The sequence below is a fragment of the Gymnoscopelus braueri genome (assembly GCF_963280865.1).
Source record: "Gymnoscopelus braueri genome assembly, chromosome: 3".
NCBI lineage: Eukaryota > Metazoa > Chordata > Actinopteri > Myctophiformes > Myctophidae > Gymnoscopelus > Gymnoscopelus braueri.
The window spans coordinates 57,550,083-57,569,120 of NC_137612.1; the positions used below are offsets into that span (position 1 = coordinate 57,550,083).

Here is a 19,038-nt window from a genome sequence, read left to right on the forward strand (position 1 = left end):
AACAAAAGATTTGTGTGATATTTTGACAAAATCTGCTGATGTATTGAAGGGATCTGTTGTTGTGTCTTTCCTCCTCAGGCAGGAAAACTGGCCATTGAGCGAGGATGGGCGATCAATGTAGGTGAGTTCAGTTCCAAGACGGACCAGCAATGAATGTGAGAGGAACCTTGAACCCGATAGATTGCCACCTTAATGCGTCAGTTGGACCATGGCATTCAATGTGTGTGATGCTCTCAGTACCGCCGCTAGGAACACACACGGCACACACTGTGTGTAGGGCACCAGGTGCCCAGGGGGCGCCAAAATGAGCCAAGCCGATCCTGAATTATTTTAATTTAAATATGAAATTTAAAACACAAATACAATTAGGCACCATAGCATTAGACCGTTTTAGGCAAAAAGATAAGCCGACTGGAATTTCATCCGCCGCCTAAATAATAGCGAGTCACAACCTGCGTGCGTCCTCAAGTCGCATGCATGCCCATGTGGATCTACACTGAGGGGTTCACCGGTTCGTTCTGGATTCTTGGAACCTCTGTGCTTTCTAGCCAACCATCCGCTAACCGGCCTGTGTTTCCACCAGTTTTAATCAGAACCATTGTAGGCAAGAATATGTCACAAATGGAGGGCTTCGATGCTTACAGCCTATAGATAGACCTTTATTTCAATGGAGAATTTCAGTCATCAATGGCAGTTTGTTACAGTTTCCCCAATCAAGCTTTGCACACATTTTGAAATTAGAACCAATATTGTAAGATATTTCTCAAACTTTTTCACGTCAAGTGAACAGCGCGTCGTCACAGCGCGTCACTTCGTGCTGCACTGTGTGTGCTTGTAGATATGCTATTTTTGAATAGCCAACGTATAAATGGATGAATAGCCAACGTATAAATGGATGAAGTGATTAAAGTGATTGTGATGCTGTATTAACTCATTTTGCTGGAGACTCCCTGGAAACCCACCCGAGGACCCCTGGGGGTCCCCGGGCCCCGCTTTGAGAACCACTCATTTAGGCTGTCAATCGGATATGCATGTCGGTTAAGCGTCTTTGGCTTATTGTGCATGTTTTGTTACACTAAGAGACCCTTAATTAGTATCATCGGTAACAGCTGTGAAGGAAGTAACATACAATCCAATCATGCCAATATGGCTGCACGGAGCCTATTATCGCAGTCTTGCCGTTTAATACCACACGAACACACGGCAGTTCGATATAGGTCTTCCAATGCCACATTGAACGACCCTCATTCCTGTATCGATGATCACATTGTTGCCGCTGCAGGCCTGGGGGGAATGGTGGCCATTCCTCTAACTAACAATACACTCGATAATGGCCCTACTTAAAGGGGCCAATTATGGTCATTTTTGAGTAATAGACCTGTCGGACAGCGAGCGCGCCGCGTGCATGTCTAATAGCTGTGACACTGAGCCATGATCGACTTCTCTCCGTGCCTCTCAGGGGGAGGATTCCATCACTGCTCCGGTGACAAGGGAGGCGGCTTCTGTGCCTACGCCGACATTACTCTGGCCATCAAGGTAAGACCGAGCCCGTCCGCGGTATCAGTGTCTGAAATGAGAACATATTATGCCAATTATGCCCTGTGTCCTTCCATTTCCACGGACTCGCAGAGCGTGCTGTATCGTTAAAAAATGAATTGTCCTTGAAAGCATATTGTCAGGCGGAAACCTTATATCTCCATAATTTGTTCATTGTTTGACGGTGTCACGCAACACTTCCGATGTACTCAAGCTCACAGCGCATGGCGTCACAATAAGTTGTGAGTTTATAGATCTGCTATTTTTGCCTCTTTTTTTTATACGTTTTGAACAACACATCGCGTTGTGAGTTTGTAGATCTGCTATTTTTGGCCCACAAGATTTGGTCTGTACGGAAAAAGGTGTGTGTGTGTGTGTGTGTGTGTGTGTGCGTGCACGCTTTTAACCCCTTTTTCTCCTCAGTGTAGTGTCGATATGCCAATTAATTCCTCCCCACACACATTTCTGTGTGTTGTCACTACTGTTGCTCACCCGCCAGTGAGGAGCCCTCACTGGGAGGACGTAGAGCCTCTGTCCTACTCCTCCCGCCCAACACTCCCTGCTGACAGGCTCCGCCCCCAACCCGTAGGAGTAAGTACAGTGACAAATATCACCCTCCCCCGCCCGGCTTCCCTCCCCCGAACACGGGCCAATTCTGTTCGTAGATAGACGCTCGACAAAGCCATGGATTTGAACCCCCAGACTCCGCGGTGCAGGTCCGTTTTTTACTGAGAATAGAGGATGGCGAGGGTGTCAACCGGATGATTGAGCGAATGATTTCTCTCTCTCTCTCCTCTCTCCTCTCTCAGTTTCTGTTTGAGCGGGTGGAAGGGGTCTCCAGGGCGACCATCATCGACCTGGACGCTCATCAGGTGAGTCACGGCACATTCTGTTCCCGCCGTTCAATGTGAGGAGCTGACACCGACGACACGACGGCATCCATCTTTTACCGCGTCAGTCATCAATAGGGCTCAGAGATGGAACAAGTGCTCACATGTTTTAGTAAAAGTATCAATAGTGCAATGTAGATACCCTAGATAGTAGAAGTCCCGTATTCAAAATGGACTTCATTAAAAGTGCAAAGGTATCGGCATCAAAATAATACTATTTTTCACAAGTTAAAGATGTATAAAAAACTATTTGAAAATTGCTGATCCACAAGCTCACAATGTGTCGCATCGTGACGCATTGTAGAGCTTGTAGATCTGCTATTTTCAAATGGCCGAAATATATATAGGGTTGAAGTGGTCAGTGTGTTATAATCAAAATCTACAAAGTAACTAGTAACTTAAGTTTTCATATAATTCTAGTCGAGTAAAAGTACAATATTTTCCTCTGAGATGGAGTGGGGTAGAAGTAAAATGACTGAAAAAAGTGTGTGTGTGTGTGTGTGTGTGTGTGTGTGTTCGCGACGGGTGGGTCACACGCGCACGCCGGCCGTGTGTGTGTGTGTGATGGGTCGCGCGCGTGCGTGTGTGTGTGTGTGTGTATGTTGGAACTGTTTATTTGTGGCTGTTTGTGTGTTCTCTGTGGCTCCGAGCCGTGGCGACGGGACGCGTGTGCGCGCATGCGTGTGTGTGTTGAAAGTGTTGCAGGTACCAAGTACAAAGTCACTTTCCATCCCTGATATACTGTCACTGCAATATTATTATATAATTACGGGGCCAGGCTGCCAGCATGGCTCCGTTTTGATGTTGACAGTATTTTTCTTCTTCTTCTGCCACTTTTCGCAGTTCTGGCTTAACCGTGCATATGCTTTTTACGAAACTCGGCCATATAGTAGATGGTCATGGAAAACTATCAAGAAATGTCCGGCTGCTGTCAGAATGCTGAATGGGGCATAAGCCTGAATGAGGCATAGGCCTTGTTCAGCAGCCTGACAACAGGCGGCGCAGACTTTTCTGGCTCTTCCTGAACACACCTGTGGATTATACCAGGGACAATGACTTGGACTTTAGCCCCCCTCGGACACACCTGTGGACTACACCAGGTACAAAATGACTTTTTTGTCGCACTCCCTCATGGAGCTACTTGCGGATTATACTAGGGTCAGTCCACTCTAGGTGGACACGCACTGACCTTTTGCACCTTAATCCCTTGTATAACGCACTGACTTTTTTTGGTCTTTTTTTTATTGTGCTCCTTTTCCTCTAAGCACCTTAACGTCCATTGTCTATCATGCACAGTATAGGTATAACATGCACAGTATACAATACATTGCTGCTATGCTCAGGCACCTTAGTTTAGTTTTTTTTTGTTTTTTATTATCTCAGGTAATTTGTAAATATGTAGATAACTTGTCTGGCCTTCTGTTGCTCTCTTGTTTTGATCTCCTTCCCACTTGCCCCCCACCCTCTTCTTCTTCCCCCCCCCCCCCTCTTCTTTCTATGGAAACTAACGTTGCGATGGGAACGATGTACAAAAAAGAATTTCACCCACTTTTTTACCTTGTAAACCTGTGATGTGACAATAAAACTGATTCTGATTTATCTCACAATCTTTCGTCAAAAGGTGGTGCTATAGCACTCATTGAAAATGCCAACTTTGAACAGGTACAACTCATGCCCTGTTTGACCTACAGCCATGAAACTTTGATACACATAGGCGTCTCCTCATGCTGAACAACTTTCACCCTCTGACTTTTGACCTCTGACCTTTAGATCTCCCACCATTTTGAATTATATGAAAAACAGTTAAAACCTATCTCCTCCTGGGATTTTTGAGTAATCTGCACGAAACGTTTTACACATGAACGTTGGACCTATGCCGACAAAATGTTTTCTAACTGAAAAAATGAAGCTTTAATGAGCCAATGAATATTGCAGTTTTTTGACAATTATTCATCTGCCCCTAACACATACATGCAGACTCACATTTCTTTGAAAATTTGCAGTAATGTAGAGGGTCATTCCAAATATCACTGAAACCAATCTTACGGGGGCGCTATAGCAATTTTTTTTAAATGCAAACTTTAAACAGGCAAAAGTAATGCCTCGTTTGGCCGACACCGACAGCCATTAAACCTGCTTACACATGTGCCTTGACTCATGAGGAACACATGTATCACGTTGACCAGTAAGCTCCGCCCTTAGATTGTCCGCAATTTTGAGCAGTTTGTAAAACACTTAAACCCAGGATTTTTCAGCCATTTGCGTGAAACTGTATCATCTGTCTGAATTCCTTTTTCACTGGTTCTGGTCTGTTGGTCCAATGGCTTCTCGCTTCAGCATCAGCCTCTGGATCGCAGGGTTGCCGGTTCAAGCCTCACCTCATGCTGGCTACTTTTCAATTGTATAGCACAAAACATGACTGTATCAATTAATGCATGTGCAACTGTTAAAGGTAACATGAAATGCTTCTTTGAGAGAGTATGTTTTTGCCATGTATGACAAACTTCATCGTGAAAATAGCCGATCTACAATCTCACAACTTTTCAGATAGCAACGTTTTGTGAGCTTGTAGATCGGCTACTTTCACTAGTTTTCCTTCCGAGGAGACACAAAAATGCCTTTATTGGTAAATGGTTTGTGAACCAGTGATCTAGTAGCCTGGTTCCAGACCATAGACCCCGCCCACTCTCTGAGTGAGCTCCTCTTGGTCTGGTGTCATAATGTCAGCCTGTGGCTTTTCACGATCGAAGAAAAATCTGTCAAATCAGAGTCGTAGGTGGGGGTGGTCTAACGACAAGCCAATCAGCGAATATCTGCTAAAACAAGCTGTGCGATGATGTCAGATGTAGGCGGATCCGTCGATCTCTTGTGATTGGTTTAGGGCAATTTCAATCCCCTCCCCCTGGTAATCGCGGACATTGCAGCCAATTTCAGACTGAAGCTCCACGCAGCTTCAGGCTGATAATCAGGCAAGTGATCTAGAGTAGTTCGGGACACAGAGGCCTGGTTCATAATGGAAATACTTATATCAACAGACACTATCAGGGAGGCCATATATCTAGCTCAATGAGAAGAGAGGCAGCCTTGGAGTCCGTAGGTCGCTGGTTCGATCCCTGTCCGCGACAATGTATTGAGGTGATCATGATTTGGCATTATTCGGATAACACATAGTGTTTCTTGAGGATAGGCTTAGGCGTTGTTTTACTGAGGTTAGGGTTAGTGATGGTTTAAAATGATCATGTTAATTGCTTGGTCTTCTTCTCTCTATGTTTCTATGGCTTATTGTGCATATTACTTATCATTGCTTCTTTCTTTCTTCTCTCTGCAATCACTGGCCCCGTATTATCGCTGCTTGCAGCTATATTATATTTTTTTATTATTATTTATGATGATATTCCTAGTCTATGCTAATTGTGGCCTTGTCCTCAACCTCAGCCCACTGCTTTGTATATTTAGTTTTGTGTTTTGTGTGGGAAAAGAGTGCATTGGGAACTGAATGTACAACACTGAAGCTGTCATAATGTTTGCACTGTGAATACATACAATTTAGGGGGGAAAAATAAGAAAAAAAGTAGTTCAAGTGCTAAGGACTGAGGTGGAATCTGAATAGGTGAGTCTTCAGATTATGGCTGAAAATTGGGAGTGAATCTGCAGTTATAACTGCAATGGGGAGTTAAGTCCACAGTTTGGGAGCCAGGAGGGTGAATAGTCATAGAACAGGAGATACATTTGAAGAACCTTTATTTATACTGTAGACTAGAGCTGTGTTTCTCAACGAGGGCTCCCTACGTTAACCACTTAGTCACTATTTTATGCTTTCAATTTTTTTTTCTTCATATAAACATCTCTGTACCTGCCACTCCATGTCCCTTTATGCCCACATATGGAGATCTCTGTATCTGTCAGTCCTTGTCCATTTTATGCCCAAATATGGAGATCCCCTGAGGTCATCCATATATGGGCATGCCCCTTTTGTGCCCATATATGGAGCTGACTGATTTGTTTGCGCCAGATGCCATGACGACCTCACACTACAGTTAGACAACACACTCCATATTTGGGAGTAGCTACACTCGGAACTCCTTAAATGGTTATGGCTGAGTCAGTGACATGAGTGTGACGACGTTGTCCGTCCGTCCGTCTGCCCGCCGGCCGGTCCTCCCTTGAGCCGATTTCAATTTAAGATAACTAGAGGTTCGGGCCGAGATCCAACTGATATGACCATTTATGGAGATCTCTATCTGTCAGTCCTTGTCCCGTTTATGGCCATAAATATATGGCTGAATGATTTGTTAGGGCCTGATGCCATGATGACACATTGAGGTTAGACAACACAGTCCATATTTGGCAGTGGTAGCATTGGGAAGTCCTTATATGGTTATGGCTGATCATAGTGACATGAGCTTGACGATGTGGTTCGTCCGCCTGCCCATCCTCCTACAAATGGACAAATGTATGTACTGTCATAGTTAATGATGAAACATTAAAGGAGCACTTCACCCATTTTCACCCTATATCTTCATATAATTGGTCCTCACTAATGCACATTATAATATGGTACCATTTCTGTCTACTCTGCCTGTGTCTCAGAGGAAGGCTGTGGACAGTTCAGAAACCTGCCTACCAGTGACCTCATCGGTAGGCAGGTTTGGTCATTTCAAACAAGATTTCACATGTTTTATTTCATATTTGAATTAATGGGAGAACAATGGCTTCTATTATAGCATGCTAACTTTCCAGGAATAGAAAGCCTGCAGTTTCTATTCCATTGGATTCCCCATTGATGATGTCACTGGTAGGTGGGTTTCTGAACTGTCCACAGCCCTTCCTCTGAGACACAGACGGAGTAGAAAATAATTGGACCATCTTATAATGAGCATTAGTGAGGACCAATTATATGAAGATAAGGTTGAAAATGGTGGTCCTTTAACCTGTGATCTGTAAAGTGCTAAATTAATTATTTTTTTAAAGAACATAGGCCTACATCAAAACTGAACTTTTGATATCAAAGTTTTCTAAGCCAGTTGTTCTCAAACTTTTTAGGCTGTGACCCCCCCCCCCCCCCCACCCCTCGCCCCCAACATATTCGAACTTGGAATTTGAAAATGTTCAGTCGTGAGATGTGTTTCTGCTTCTGCTTTGAGCTGGTCTGTAGTTAATTCTGGAGTTGTTTCAGAGTCCACTCTGAAAGTTGTTTCAGAGTCCACTCTGAAACAACTTGATGTGTTTCAGCCAAGTGGCACTTTTGTCATTTAACCCATTAAGACCGGGGACACATCTGTGTCATTTTATAGATTTCTCTTGGCTATTCAAAAAATAGCAGATCTACAAGCTCATAGCGAGGCACTCAGTGCCACGCTATGAGCTGGTAGATCTGATTATTTTTTTTTTAATCGCGGAAAATTGGTGCAAATCTTTTGAACTCATTTTTAACTCAAATCTTTGCTTCTGGGGGATTCTACAAGACTACAAATGTCTCCTAAATCCTAACAATTTAAAAAAAAAACTTATGTTGCTATTATATCAGTGGTTCTCAAACTTTTTTCATGTCAAGGACCCCCAAAATGATATGTATTTGGCTGCAGACCCCCCCCCCCCATATTGTTCCAGGGACCCCCCAGAAGCAAAGATTTGAGTTAAAAATGTTCGCTTTAAAAAATAATATATATATTCAAATATTTGCACACATTTTCAAAAAAATGATCCCCCAAAAATAGCAGATCTACAAGCTCTTAGCTTGTAGATCTGCTATTTTTGAATACCCGAAGAAATCTTAAAATGACACAGATGCGTTCCCGGTCTTAATGGGTTAAAAGTTGTGTACTGTAAAGGGTCATGAAAGATGGAGTCACCTCCACAGTGTCGTCCCATTCCTATTTATACCATGTAGAGTCCCTTCAGCCTCTCACACTCGGGCACTTGCGTTAGCAGGTGACGTCAGTTCAATCTGTGAGGGGCTGGAAGGCCTGTTGCAACATTGATCCTAGCCAGTGGTGGAAAAAGTATAATTTTTTTATTACTTGAGTAAAAGTATCAATACTGCAATGTAGACATACTCTGTTAGGGCACGGTCACGCCACACCTTTATTTTACCTATGGGCGGAATCTGCCAATGCTTTGGCAATGCAAATGCGTGGATTCGAGTGAAAGATGTGCAAGACTGAATCCACGCATTTGCATTGACAAAGCATTGGCAGATTCCGCCCCATAGGTAAAATAAAAGTGTGGTGTGACCGTGCTCTTACAATTAAAAGTCCAGCAATCAAAATGTACTTGAGTAAAAGTACAAAAGTATTGGTATCAAAATGTACTTAAAGTACCAAGAGTAGAAAGTACTCATTATAAAGAATGTCCCATTTCACAAGTTTTCAAATGTGTAAAATGCGACATCGCGACACATTGTGAGCTTGTAGAGCAGCTATTTTCAAATGGAGAAATGTATATAGGGCTGAAGTGGGTCATGTATGTTTTGTAATAATAATCAAAAAGTAACTACTGTAGTAACTAAAGTTTTCAAATAAATGTAGTGGAGTAAAAGTACAATATTTGCCTCTGAGATGTAGTGGAGTAGAAGTAAAAGTACTGAAAATTGGAAATACTCCAGTAAAGTAAAAATTCCTCAAAAGTGTACTTAAGTACAGTACTTGAGTAAATGTACTTACTTACTTTACACCACTGGGATTGAGCCCAACTCCTGTTGCACCATTGAACCTGGCAGCCTTGTCCCTTTTGTGTCCCTGTTGTCCCCATAGTGGAGGAAAACAAGCACTGCACTGGGGAAGAACACAAGGTCGCCATTGTATTGACTCAACCTTTCAAGGGTGGCCATCTAATGACAAGCCATTGTGACTGGATGTTTCCATCTTTTGTCATGGAACTAGTACAGTCCTGTTTTCATATTTTCCCAGAAAATACTCTTTTTTTTTTGAAGGTCAGGAACATAAGTCCATTAATTTTACATTCATGACACAAGCATTGATCAAATAAAATGTAGTAGTCTCTCAACCCAGACATCTCTAACACTATTCCAATGCTACAGAGAGTCTAACTAACTATGCCTCGCAAAGTTTGTGACAGGTAGGGGTATGGTGAGTGGAATTGCTGTATAAATGAGTTTATTACTCTATGTATTTGAATCATAGACAGTAAAAAAGAATGGACAAAGCCACACCATTGGTTTTTACAGGCCGTAAATGAAGCCAATTGTTCAGGAATTTCAGGAATTCCTGAACAATTGGAATCTTTCTATATCGTGTCATATCGCGTCATATCCTGCACAATGCAATCAGACCCATATTGGTTGGGTAGCTTGTCAATCAAGAGCGGGGGCGGGAAATGAATGTTATTGGTTGTGTAGCTTGTCAATCAAATCATCCCGCACCTCCTAGAGCATACCCTACTTTATCGTAATTTTTTTAATAAATGGGACCATAATTTACCAAAACGCATATCATGATGATTGAAAAGAGACTTTAAACTAATAGTATTTGTGACAATGTTTATTAAGATAAAAAGATCAAGTCTAAAGTTCGTCAAAAATCCACCCACTTGCATTGAGAGAAATTATTTCTGACACCAGCAGGGGTAAAACAGCGAAACTACAGGCCATTCATATGAACTGTCACTTGAACTCACTTCCTATATAGACTCAATTTACAACTCTCAAGCTGGCTCCTTGATTTGAATATGTGTATATGGGTATACTGCATATAATCTAGGTTTGTGTGTGCTTGTGTGTATATGTATGCAAGTCTTGGATGTACATGCAGAATATTTTTGAGTGTTCGATCATTACGTAATTGTAATTGCTGTATGTTAAACCGTCATGTATAAAGGATGGGCATAAATAAGCTTTGAGCTTTTGCCTATGCCTTTTCGATCAACCAGAAAGAAATGTTGGATTACAGTGTGTGATGTTTTGTGATACTGTTGATGAGGATCGAAATAAACAATCTAAGTCTAAAATCTAAATCTAATCTCTGGCACCGTTGGCCCGATCTCATTCAATATCCACAAATCAATTACTCTCTCTCTCACTCTGTCTGAGTGCATCTTCCACCATTGAACATGGGACATCAGTGGTGTAAAAAAGTAACTAAGTACATTTACTCCAGTACTGTACTTATACAATTTTGAGGTATTTTTACTTTGCTGTACTTTTACTTCTACTCCACTACATCTGAGAGGCAAATATTATACTTTTACTCCACTACAGTTATTTGAAAACTTTAGTTACCTATATACATTCCGGCCACTTGAAAATAGCCGATCTACAAGCTCACAATACGTTGCGATGTGATGCATTGTGAGCTTCTAGATCTGCTATTTTCATGACATTATACATTTGTAAACTTGCGAAATGGGGCATTCTACACAATGAGTACTTTCTACTTTGGTCATTTTAAGTACATTTTGATACCATTACGTTTGTATTTTTACTCGAGTCAATTCTGAATTTCTGACTTTTACTTGTAACATAGTATTTCTACAGTATTGATACTTATATATATATATATACTACGTTTTTCCACCACTGGACAACATAGTGTATTTTCCAGCCCAGCGATCATGTTTTTGCTCTTGCTCTGTGTTGTGTAACGCAATGACTCATATCCGACACCAATTAAACCCATGCAGGGAACTTTGTTAACATTGATGATGTGTCAGGGGCCCTCCGGGGCCGATATTCCACACATACACCTTTTGTGCGATGCTCATGTAAGCCCTGTACTTATCGATGGAGGCAGCCGATCAATAGAGATGCCATTTCAATAATTCATGAAGGCTGTTTCACCCAAACAAAACATTGAAGCACATTGTCTCTGTCAGGTGGAAAGCTTGTATGTCCAAAACCGTAACTTTTCAGGAAATGGGGAAACAAAGAACCTGTGGATTCCAATGGTTTTAGTCACAAGCTTTTGTTAAGCCATTAAAGGGATAGTTCACCCCCAAAATGACTTTTTTTCCTATCGATTAGTCACCCCATGGAGACTTAAATTCATGGATATTTTTTTGTTTTTGTCGCATTCCTGAGCCAATAATTTGATGACCAGCAGCGGTTCCGGTAGGAGACACAAAGAGTGTCCTTTGTGTCTCCTACCGGAACCGCTGCCTACCGGTCCGCTGGTCATCAAATTATTGGCTTAGGAATGCGACAGAAACAAGAATATCCATGAATTTAAGTCTCCACATTTGAAACGCTGTGAAATGGGACAAGTCAATTCTGAATTCCGGACTTTAACCTGTAACAGAGTATTTCTACATTGCAGTATTGACACTTTTACTTAAAGGCATACTAGGTAACGTTTTCAACAAAACTAAAGTTAAATTGTATATCTTTTGTGAGTGGCAAAAGTTTCACAACACCCACTCCATGAATTTCACCCCCGGAAGCCTTTTATTTATATATTTTCTATTGAACGTGGACTGGGGGGACTTTCCCGGGGAAATGACGTCATCTGGCCGGAAAACGGAGGTGGAAATGCACTGGTTTCCTGTTTGGCCAGGAACTACCGCAACGGTTTCCTGTTTGGCCAGGAACTCCGCGCTAATAACAAAAAGGAACCTCACGCTGATTTTAAGAGAATGTAGGATTAGAAGATCGAAAAAGAACAGAAAAAGAAAGCACAGCTCATGGTAACTAATGCTCCACTGGCTAAGAGAAACGATCCGTAGATAGTATAAAACAATTAAAAGATCGCTTTTTGAAACGCTTCCGGCTTCCGGTGAAAACGAATGGAATTCTGGGTAATCGAGGACTAAGGAAATTGTATGCAGTGACGGTAGTGACCAGCAGAGGTTGCTAAAAATCGTTAGTTGTGAATTTGCATTGTACAACTTTAAGTAAAAAATGTGAGTACTTTTTCCACCACTGAACAGTACACCACCATATAAATGTTGCATTTAGTGATAGACATCTTGCTCCCGCTGTGCCACAGGGAAACGGACATGAGAGAGACTTCCTGGTCGATAATCGGGTTTTCATCATGGACGTGTACAACCGCCACATCTACCCGGGAGACGCGCACGCCAAACGTGAGTTCTTATAGCATTTATTGCATTGCTTCATTAATCCATTAAGATTGGGAATGCGTCTGTGTAACCACTTTAACCATTATTTTATACTTTGGGCTATTCAAAAATAGCAGATCTACAAGCTCATAGCGCGGCACTCGGTGCCGCGCTATGAGCTTGTAGATCTGCTATTTTTGAATAATCGTAAAAATGTGTGCAAATCTTTGAATATATATATATTTTTTAAGAAATGTTTTACTCAAATCTGCTTCTGGGGGTCCCTGGAACAACATATTTTGAGATGGGGGTCCACGGCCAAATACAGTACATATCATTTTGGGGGTCTTTGACATGAAAGAGTTTGAGAACCACTGATTATAGCAACATAAGTATTTTTTTAAAAACTGTTAGGATTTAGAAGACATTTGTAGAATCCCCAGAAGCAAAGATTTGAGTTACAAATGTTCACTTTAAAATATATATAATCAAAGATTTTTCAAAAATAATGCAGATTTACAAGCTCGTAGCACGGCACTCGGTGCGCTATCACTCGGTGCGGTATTTTTGAATAGCCCAAAGTATAAAAGAATGGTTAAAGCGGTTAAAATCTAAAATGACAGATGTGTTCCCGGTCTTAATGGGTTAAACTGCTCGGCTCAATTGATGGATGACAGAGACAGCACAGCAGTAAAAGTTACAGAATACAGGGCATGTTTGGTGGAAACTGCAGGCTTGTGGGTTGTGGGTTCGAGTCCACCGTGGTGCAACCGGCTTTGTCAGGCGTCTACACAAACACAAGTGGCCCGTGATGGGGGGAGGGAAGCCGGGCGGGGAAGGTGATCATTTGTCATTGGACGTACTCCTACGGGCTGGGGGCGGAGCCTGTCAGCGGGGAGTGTTGGGCGGGAGGAGTAGGATGAGGGCTCTACGTCCTCCCGGTGTCCGCTCCTCACTGGCAGGTGAGTCAGAAGGATACAACAGCAGTGACAACACAGAAATGTGTGTGTGGAGGAATTAATTAATTGGCATAAGGACTAAATTGGGGAGAAAAAGGGGGTGCAAAATAATTGGCTACGCTAAATAAAAATAAAAAAAAAGTTCTTGCATGAAATAATAATAACAACAACAACAACTAGTAATGTTTGAAATGACCAATCCTGCCTATCGATGATGTCACTGGTAGGTGGGTTTCTGAACTGTCCACATCCCTCCTCTTAGACACAGAGTGAGTAGACAGAAATGGTGACATATAACGAGCATTATTTAGGACCAATTATATGAGGATGGGTGAAGTGGTCCTTTAATAGATTATCTTTTTACATTGTTTATTATCGATTATTTTTGATTAACTGTTGCATCCCCTGTAAAACAGTTCAGGAATCCACGGATTCCACGCCCAAGCAATTATCGTTGTCTTTGTTTGCGGTAGCCTATTCTGCAGGCTTGAGATGCCATCTTATCTCCTTCAATTGCAGCTGTATTCCACTTCTATTTGTCTGAGTAGAATTTTAATCATGTTGACTTCCTCCAACTTCAACAGAGAGTTCACTCTCTCGCCGCACACTGCAGCAAATCTAGAGAGCTAGTTTTTGTGTTTTTTTTCCAGCTTTTCGTTGGTGGAAACCGATTTCCAAAGCAGTTATTGAATGTCAAAAAAATAACCTGTGTTCCAATGGATGTAGTTATTATTTAGTCACAAACTCTTAATACTTTTCATCCTATATTAATACATTAAGACAGGGATCGCATCTGTGTCATTTTAAGATTTCTTTGGCTATTGAAAAATCGCAGATATACAAGCTCATAGCGCGGCAACCGAGTGCCGCACTATGAACTTGTAGATCTGCTATTTTTTTAAAAATCTTGTTTTTTGTGCAAAAAAAAATGAATATAAGTTTTAAAGCGAACATTTTTAACTCTGATCTGTACTTCTGGGGGTCCCTGGAACAACATATTTTGAGATGGGGGTCCGCGGCCAAATTCATATCCTTTTTGGGTGGTCCTTGACATGGAAAAGTTAGAGCACCCCTGATATAGCAACATACTGTTAGGATTTAGAAAAAAAAATTAGATATGCATTTGGCTATCTCAAAATGTTTTGTTCCACGGACCCCCCTAGAAGCAAAGATTTGAGTTACAAATTTTATTATTTAGTCAAACTCTTGTCAATACTTTTCATCCTATATTAATCCGTTAAGACCGGGAATGCATCTGTGTAATTTTAAGATTTCTTAAAAATAGCAGATATACAAGCTCATAGTGCGGCACTCGTGACAAAGGTCATGTCTCACCTAGACACAGGATCTGACACACATTCTGACCTGATGGTCAAGATTCAATGTATCCCCCAAGCAAGCAGGCAGGCTCTATTAGCTCAATGGTAAAATAGTAACATGGTATTAACAAAAAAATGCAGCACTTGCGCGGGTTCAAATCCGGGGTAGAAGAGGAAAGTTACATACTGCAGCTTTAGCCACTGTCTATTTAAATTAAAAAAACTAAAATAGCGAAAAAAATGTATCTACAAGTTCACGACGTGTCGCATGAGCATTGTAGATTGGCTACTTTTGAGCGACACTGTTACGCGACAAAGTAGGGTATTAGTATACGGAAAAAACATGAAAAGTTGAAACATAGAGATACAAGATTTCTGTTTTACACAATGAATGTGTCATTGCACTCAGGTGGAGCTGACAGGTGGGACAAAATGTTCCAACCCAGAAATCCAACCGGAAAATGTCACAAAGTCACAGAGCCCTTGAAAAACTTGTGCTTGTCAGTAAGAACAACGAACACACTGTATCCCACACTTTAACCTGCTCCTCCACTCTGCTGCTAAGTTACGCTAAATGTACTGTCGCGTGGAAACCTTGTATGTCCAAAAACATTCCTTTATTTATTATTTATTTATTTTTAATATTGAAAATAGCAGATCTACAAGCTCACAACGCATGTTGTGAGCTTGTAAAGCACTTTGGTCGACGGTGGGTGTGCACCGCTGCTCAGATCCGCACCAAACCAGGGACCACGTGTGGTGCAATGGTTGCCACAGGCGCATCATTGCTCCGCCCCCCCACTGTGTTCTTATTGGCTGGACTTTAAACATGAAAGAGAAAGAAGCAAGCACTCATCAGACGAGTAGTTCGAGGTACATGTGTATCGGGGACGGGTGCACGGTTCAGGCAGAAACAGTTTCTTAGAAAGGAATACCAGCACTCACTTTCATCCATTTAGGATCTTGTTTATTTAAGGTCTTATCACCCCCAGCAGCAGCTCATAAACCGGACGTTTTAAAAACGTCCGGTTTATGAGTCCAGTTCCCAGCATGCCAAAGGCCCCGAACTCGGTAGGTGCTCTTAGACGGCCAATAGGGACAGGCTGTAATTGTTTTAAGCCCCACCTCTCTGTGTTCCTATTGGCTGGGCTCTAAACAGCCATAACTACAGTTCCCAACATAGTACGGGCTCCCATCAGAAATGACCACTTCTGGGTTTTCATTCCTACGTCCGGTTTGTCGGATAGCCATTTGCTCAAGTAAATGCACTCAGTAACTGTGGTGTGTCCACTAGGGGCCATCAGGAGGAAAGTGGAGCTGGACTGGGGCACTGAAGACGCAGAGTATCTCCAAAAGGTGGCGCTCCACACAGAGGGCGTGCTGAACGAGATGCGACCCGACGTCATCGTCTACAACGCCGGGACAGACATCCTGGATGGAGACCCTCTGGGAGGACTGTCCATCTCACCTCAGGTAGGACATCCTGTCTGTAGGTAGGACATCCTTTCCATCTCACCTCAGGTAGAAACAGGTCCTGTTTTTCTTTTTCCAGCAGAAAGAAACTATAATGCAATCTGTAATAATGTCTGTTTTTGACTATGGGGATATACTGTATGCATGCTTCACTCTCCACACTGAAGCCTCTTGAAGCAGTCTACCACAGTGCCCTGCGGTTTATTACTGGCGATGATTTTCTCACCCATCACTGTATTTTATATGATAAAGTGGGTTGGCCATCTCTCACAGTTTGTAGAGAGCAACATTGTATTTTATTTATTTATGAGGCCTTGTGTGGTAAACCTCCTTTATACCTATCCTCGCTTTTGAAACCAAAGGTTTCTGGACTGGACATTCAACACGTTCACAAACACACATCAGATATACCAGTCCACGTAAGAGCAGTGAACAAGGAAAGGCTGCTTTCATTTATTATGCTCCACCCAAATGGAACAAACTTCAGGACTCTCGAAACTGGTGTGATTGGTCTCAATAGAGACATTTAGGGTGCTTCTCGAGGACACACTACATAGTGACTGCACCTATTTCATGTAACACTATGTTTATTTACATCTGTGACATTGTAATGTGATTCAACTGTTTGTTATTGTTTTTCATTGTATGTAAAAAGAAAGGTAGGACATCCTGTCTGTCCATCTCACCACAGGTAGGACATTCCGGACGGAGACCGGCTGAGAGGACTGTCCACCGAAGCTCACAACGCACCACATCGCAATGTGTTGTGAACTTTAGCTATCCTCACTATTTCTGAAACGTTTTTCTTTTAATCTATGGATTTCTTAGTTTTTCATTTCTGAAATTCTCTCCTCCCCTCTCCACTCCTCTCCACTTCTCCTCTCCCCACCCCTTCCCTTCCCTCATCTCCTCCCCTATCTCCCGTCTCCTTCACCTCTCCTCTCCTCCATCTCCTCTCCCCTCCCCTCCCCTCTCCTCTCCCCTCCCCTCTCCTCTCCTCCCCTCTCCTCTCCTAACAGGGTATAGTGAAGAGAGATGAGCTGGTGTTCCGTGCTGCCAGGAGTCGGGGTATCCCCATCCTCATGGTGACGTCGGGGGGCTACCAGAAGAAGACCGCCCGCATCATCGCCGACTCCATCCTCAACCTGCATCAGCAGGGTCTGATTGGACCACAGGCCCTGGAGGGGGAGGGGTCATCCACACTCGTTAGCAGCATGATGAGGGGTCCGGTGTCGGCGGGCTCCTCACACACCGCTTTGTGATGACGAGGGGTCCGGGGACTGTGGTAGAGGGGAGCTTGGATCTGCCCGGAACCGGAAACCCGAGGCCCAAACCGAAAACCGAGTTGGTCGGGGTCCAAAATATTGACTTGTCCCTCGGGCACGGGTCAGATCGGTTTCAATTGCCGCGGGTCCCGTTCCCGGCATCTGAAGTGGACGGACCGGTATGGACCTGTGAGGACCCGACGACCAGCTTTACCCCCCTTTTTCTCCCCAATGTAGTCGTTAAGCCAATTAATTCCTCCCCATACACATATTTGTGTGTTGTCACTGCTGTCACGATTTAATCTGAAACACAATTTTTATACAATATAGAGGGGGTCTCTGCTTCATCTCTCTCTCAGCTAGGGGGTCCTTGGCCTGAAAAATGTTGAAGACCCCTGGACTGCATAACATGCTATCTAAATGGCATTACACTTTTACACTTGACACAATTACACTTGAAGAGGTGAGTCTTTTTAACCCTTTGTAGTGGGGAAAATAGCCATGAGAAAATGAAGCCTTAAAATGTCTAATGAATTATTATTTAAAATGTGATGTTACATGGGCTACATTTTAATGAGGGACGCTTCTATCTCAGGAAATGTCACAATTTGACATGAGGAAAGGCACTGTACATTTATTATATTGTATGCATTAAGGACCACGGCCCCCCATAACTCAGAGAGAGTGTACAAATGTTCAAACGTTTGTTAAGTGGTCAGACGGGTGGGCGTGCATCTTCAGAGCATGTTTATTTTAATGATCAGTCAATCGATTCGTGTTCCGGTTTTTATCAACTAACCTAGCATAACTTTTAGTTTCTATTTATCGGTATCAAAACTCACGTTTCAATATGTTTAACACAATGATTTTTTTTATATTAAGGTTATATTGTCATTTATTGGTTGGTTGATTGATTGATTGATTGATTGAATACCTTATCAACTAGTTTGTTAACAGTGCATGTAATAGTCAAAAGCTATGCTAAAAAGGATGACACACAAAGTCCCCTTGTGGTCCATTAAATCATTAAAAATATAAATAAATCCTAGCGTTTTGTCAATTATTTGGGGGCCCACTTGTAATACCCTTCGCGGCCCACAGGTGGAGAACAGCTGGTCTAAATCAGTGGTTCCAAACTCTTTTGGCTCAGGGTCATCCCTGTAAATAACTTTTCTATCCCAGGCACCCCTGAATTACATCGTTTATGATAGCACCTTACTATTATGTCATATTGGTGTGTATGTACGTCTTTCCCCTTAAGATACAGTGTGTTTGTCACAAGGAGAACTTAATCCATTCAATCCAGGAACGCATCTGTGTCATTTTAGATTGCTTTGGCTGTTCAAAAATAGCAGATATACAAGCTCATAGCCGCACTATGAGCTTGTATACAGTATCTGCTATTTTTGGGAATAAATCGTGAAAATGTATTATTTAATTTATTTTAACTCAAAGATGGGGGGGTCCGCGGCCAAATACATAATTATCATTGTGGGTGGTCCTTGGCATGAAAATGTTTGAGAACCACTGATATTATAGCAACATATGTTTTAAAAAAAAAAACTGCTAGGATTTAGAAGACATG

At 42.3% G+C, this 19,038-nt stretch overlaps 1 protein-coding gene across 2 annotated transcripts in view; it reads left to right on the plus strand.

Moving 5' to 3' along the window:
- Positions 1-18,402, plus strand: part of hdac11 (histone deacetylase 11) — a 42,050-nt gene extending 23,648 nt beyond the window's left edge. For both annotated transcript variants that reach the window (XM_080424939.1, XM_080424940.1), the window contains exons 6-11: positions 79-121; positions 1,460-1,536; positions 2,346-2,408; positions 12,365-12,461; positions 16,010-16,188; positions 17,208-18,402. In XM_080424939.1, coding sequence (XP_080281065.1) covers positions 79-121; positions 1,460-1,536; positions 2,346-2,408; positions 12,365-12,461; positions 16,010-16,188; positions 17,208-17,450 — 702 coding nt within the window. In that variant the 3' untranslated portion in view covers positions 17,451-18,402. The remainder of the gene's footprint in view (positions 1-78; positions 122-1,459; positions 1,537-2,345; positions 2,409-12,364; positions 12,462-16,009; positions 16,189-17,207) is intronic.
- The last annotated feature ends 636 nt before the right edge of the window (positions 18,403-19,038 follow it).